Source organism: Musca vetustissima, unplaced genomic scaffold (genome assembly GCF_032173495.1).
Source record: "Musca vetustissima isolate MV318-11 ecotype Yass unplaced genomic scaffold, APGP_CSIRO_Mvet_v1 utg279280, whole genome shotgun sequence".
In the NCBI taxonomy this organism is placed as follows: Eukaryota; Metazoa; Arthropoda; class Insecta; order Diptera; family Muscidae; genus Musca; species Musca vetustissima.
In genome coordinates this window covers 1,432-6,010 of record NW_026872897.1, presented here as the reverse complement: position 1 = coordinate 6,010, position 4,579 = coordinate 1,432, and the positions used below count along the sequence as shown (strand labels likewise).

Here is a 4,579-nt window from a genome sequence, read left to right as displayed (position 1 = left end):
ATATAGATATCTACCCACCTTTATATAGAAAATTCAGTTTAGAAGTGTACCACAGTGTGGTAAAGAGTATAAAAATCAATATAAATTCACATTACATCTGACCCTAGAGTTTCTTTCTTTAACAAATACTGTTCTTCATTCCATTCGATACAGCCGTACCCCTTACAATCCACTGTTGTTGTTATTCCCCTTTTTTTCGCAACAACCACATAAAAAAGGAGCCATCGAAAATAAAATAACAACAACGATTCACGAACAATGTGAATGACAACACAAAGCCATGTAACCGGAGGAGAATTCTCGGTAAGAATCAACAGTAAAATGTTAACAAATTGATAATACCGTTACACAAATGAATACTCAATAAAAATATTAAAGGAAAAGGTTTACGTTGGTTTTTCGTTTCTTCTTTTTTATTGTATTTTATTTGGTTATTGCTATTTTTCGTTATCCGATTTCATATTCCACACAAAGATACACACGCACACACAAATGAATAATAACAATAAGATTTTACGATGAATGAATTATTTAAATATTACTACAAATACATACATATATATGTGTGTGTGTAATATTGCATGTAAAAAATGTATAACATGTATGAGCGTGTGTGGGCGATGTAAAATATATAGGTTGTGTGTAGAAAATCGTTTCTTTAATTTAATATTAAATTAAATTGTTGCAAAATTTGGTAATAGTAATAAATATTTTGAATTAATAAAAAGGTATGTTTGCTAATTGTACCCTTCCCCACACTGTGGTACAGGGTATTATGTCTTTGTGCATATGTTTGTAACAGGCAAAAGCAAACGAGATAAACACATGGTTGTTTTTGAGAATATGCATAGAATAACTTTTTAAGTCGATTTATGCATGTCCGTCCGTCTGTCTATGTTAAATTGTAAACAAAGTACAGGTCGCATTTATGATTTGAATAGCATGAAATTTGGCACATGTTACTTATTCGGCCCAGGGACGAACACTTTTGAAATTGGAAAAAATCGGTAGAGATTTAGATATAGCTCCCATATATATCTGTCCGGTTTAATGTAAACGTTTCTTATATATCTTTCAGTTGCAAGAAATTTGGTACAGCCTAATGATTTAGGTCTAGAATGATGGGTGTTAAGTTTCGTGGAAATCGGTTCAGATTTAGATATAGCTCCCATATATATTTTCGTCCGATTTAAGGTAAATGGTGCACCAAAGTCCCTAAATATCTTTCGATTTGCACGAAATTTGGCACAGCGCACCGGACTGGGCCCAGAATGCCGTGTGCTAAGTTTCGTGAAAATCGGTTCAGATTTAGATATAGCTCCCATATATATTTTCGCCTAGAACGATGTGTGCTAAGTTTCGTGAAAATCGGTTCAGATTTAAATATAGCTCCCAAATATATTTTCGTCCTTTTTAAGATAAATGGTGCACCAAAGTCCCAGAATATCATTTGATTTGCACAAAATTTCGCACAGCGTACTGAATTGAGCCTAGAATGATGTGTGCTAAGTTTCGTAAAAATCGGTTCAGATTTAGATATAGCTCTCTTATATATTTTCGTCCTATTTAAGGTAAATGATGTACCAAAGTCCATAAATATTTTTCGACATGCACGAAATTTGGCACAGCGCACCGGACTGAGCCCAGAATGCCGTGTGCTAAGTTTCGTGAAAATCGGTTCAGATTTAGATATAGCTCCCATATATATTTTCGCCCGATTTTAGGTAAATGGTCCACCAAAGTACCTATATATCTTACGATTTGCACGAAATTTCGCACAGCGTACTGAATTGAGCCTAGAATGATGTGCGCTAAGTTTCGTGAAAATCGGTCGGGATTTAAATATAGCTTCCATATAAATGATGCACTAAATATTTTCTTCCGATTTAAGGTAAATGATGCACCAAAGTCCCAGAATATCATTTGATTTGCACAAAATTTCGCACAGCGTACTGAATTGAGCCTAGAATGATGTGTGCTAAGTTTCGTAAAAATCGGTTTAGATTTAGATATAGCTCCCTTATATATTTTCCTCCTATTTAAGAACAAACTCCTAATGTTTGTCCTTTTAACACGAAATTTTGCACAACGAATCAAGTTGAGACTTGAATGACGTTACTGGGCTCTCTTGAAATTGATTCAGATGCAGCCATGTATTTCGAACGGGTGTCTGATTGAAATCAAAATTTTAACAGGGCGGCGTAAGAATAGCGTGCATCAATTTTGCTATAAATCGTTTTCCATAAATTTGGCCCATGGTACGTAGCCCGAATGAGATTAAATTTATCATAGGTTGGAGCAAGACATGAGTATGTTCTTACAAGGGAACATTGACATTGTAATGATACATATGTACAATATACCCAAAGTGGATACTTACTGGTTTAATTTACATCACTTCGTGGGTGGTGGATATCCCATTAAATGATAATTAAAAGCGGGGTTTTACTAATTTTTTTAAGGGGACCCTCCATTCTCGGGGTCAAATTTTTTTTTATTTAATTCGAATCTACACTAATTTAAGAATGTCCATACAAAATTTCAAGTGAAAATCTCAAGAACTCTTGAAGATATAGCCGATTTATTGTGTCAGCATCAAGTGACGGCTGAAGGACTTCTCAAACTTTAAACGCGTTTTTCTCTTTTGCGAATAGCGGGCACGATAACTCAAAAACTAATAACCCAAATTTTTACACGTTTCTCTGTGAGTGTATAGCTATCGTATGAACTAGGATAAGGTCAATCGGTGAAGATCTTCCTTATTTTTTGACTTGGTTTTTGGTCAAAAATCGGCGATTTTTCAAAATATTTTTTCAAAGGTCCGCCAATTTCTTTCCCTTAAATGGTTTGTTCTCTTTTCGGAAAACGGATTTGAAAATAGTTTTATTTTTTTATTTCAATTAAATGTATGCAACTAGTAATATATGGTAAAATTATTCATTTAACGGTTAATAATAAAATAAATTATATATAAAATTAATATATTCAAACATGTAATTATGTCTTTACTGATAAATCTGCTTGGACGGACCCAAAACAGTCACCGTTCCATTTTCATAGGCGACAACCTTCCCAGTATTTATAAAATTATTTTGACCAGGTGATAAAATCCACAGTTGACCAATAATAATACCCGATGTTTGTTGAAAATATTTCATTGGGTTATCACAGGACTCCATTAGGACTTGATTTTTAGAATTCGTAATACGAAATTTACATCCCGGGGTAATTATGCTTTTATTGCTTTGCTTTTCATTCACGTTCTCTAATTTATCTAATTTCATTTTGCATTTTGTAATATGTTTATTTTCAAATAACGAATGACCAGTTATTTCAAACCATTTGGAAAAAGTTGCCGTGGACAAAGAATCACCACAGGATATCATTAAGCGTATGTGTTTGGTACAATAATCCTTAATGTAATCCACCATACGATTATCCTTGGAGAATATTTTTTCATGTTCCATAATAAGATATTCAAAAATAATGGATTCTGCCACCAAGACATTTACACGTTCCTTTACTGCTACATTAATACCCAAAATTATTGACCAGGCCTTAACGGGATCAAATGGATGGTGGATTTGTAAGGTACTTCCCGTCACTAGCGGAAATAGAATATTACTTATATGACTACTACCACTGAATGATGGTAAAATATTCAAAACCCGATCGCATCTGGACATATTCCACACTTTTGCAATATCTTTCATTTCCGAATTTATATGATTATGTGTAAGGGTGGAGCTCGGTAACTCATTATTATCCCGTTTCCCATTCATACAATATATTTTCATTGCATCAGCATTGTTATAGAAATTATTTTGTAGCAGACCTTCAAAAACTACCTGCTTATCGGCCATAAAAATTTCACGATTAAAATTAAAGGAATAATTTTGATTTTTGGCAAAATCATAATCGACTGTAATTAATACGATTTCTTGGGATCTAGCAAGGTTCTGAGCCAATTCCCTGGTATGTTTTGGAGTGATCAATAATTGGACTTTTGATTCAATTAGTATTTGTTGCAGATTTTCATAAGTCCATTGTAGTTTTAACGGTATTGCCACTTGGCCGGAAATCCAACAGGCCCAGAGGTTTAATATTGTTAGGACATCATTGGAAAAGAAGAAGCCAACTGAGGAATTTGAACCACTACCTAAAAATATATGATGTGTGGATTTGTTTAAATAATTTTTTCAGGGACCATAACAAGGCGTGGATTTTTTAAAGAATATTTTTTCAGGGACCATAACAAGGCGTGGATTTATTAAAGAATATTTTTCAGGGACCATAACAAGGCGTGGATTTATTAAAGAATAGTTTTTCTGGGACCATAACAAGGCGTGGATTTATTAAAGAATAGTTTTTCTGGGACCATAACAAGGCGTGGATTTATTAAAGAATATTTTTCTGGGACCATAACAAGGCGTGGATTTATTAAAGAATATTTTTTCTGGGACCATAACAAGGCGTGGATTTTTTAAAGAATATTTAAAAGAATATTTTTTCTGGGACCATAACAAGGCGTGGATTTTTTAAAGAATATTTTTTCTGGGACCATAACAAGGCGTGGATT

At 33.6% G+C, this 4,579-nt stretch overlaps 1 protein-coding gene across 1 annotated transcript; it reads right to left on the bottom strand.

Annotated features, from left to right (window-relative positions):
* Window positions 1-3,005: 3,005 nt before the first annotated feature.
* Window positions 3,006-4,159, bottom strand: LOC133321261 (malonate--CoA ligase ACSF3, mitochondrial; the record flags this gene model as incomplete). Its single annotated transcript, XM_061530360.1, has 1 exon — window positions 3,006-4,159. A coding segment is annotated over one exon (1,154 nt), but the record flags the coding sequence as incomplete, so codon positions are not given.
* Window positions 4,160-4,579: the final 420 nt, after the last annotated feature.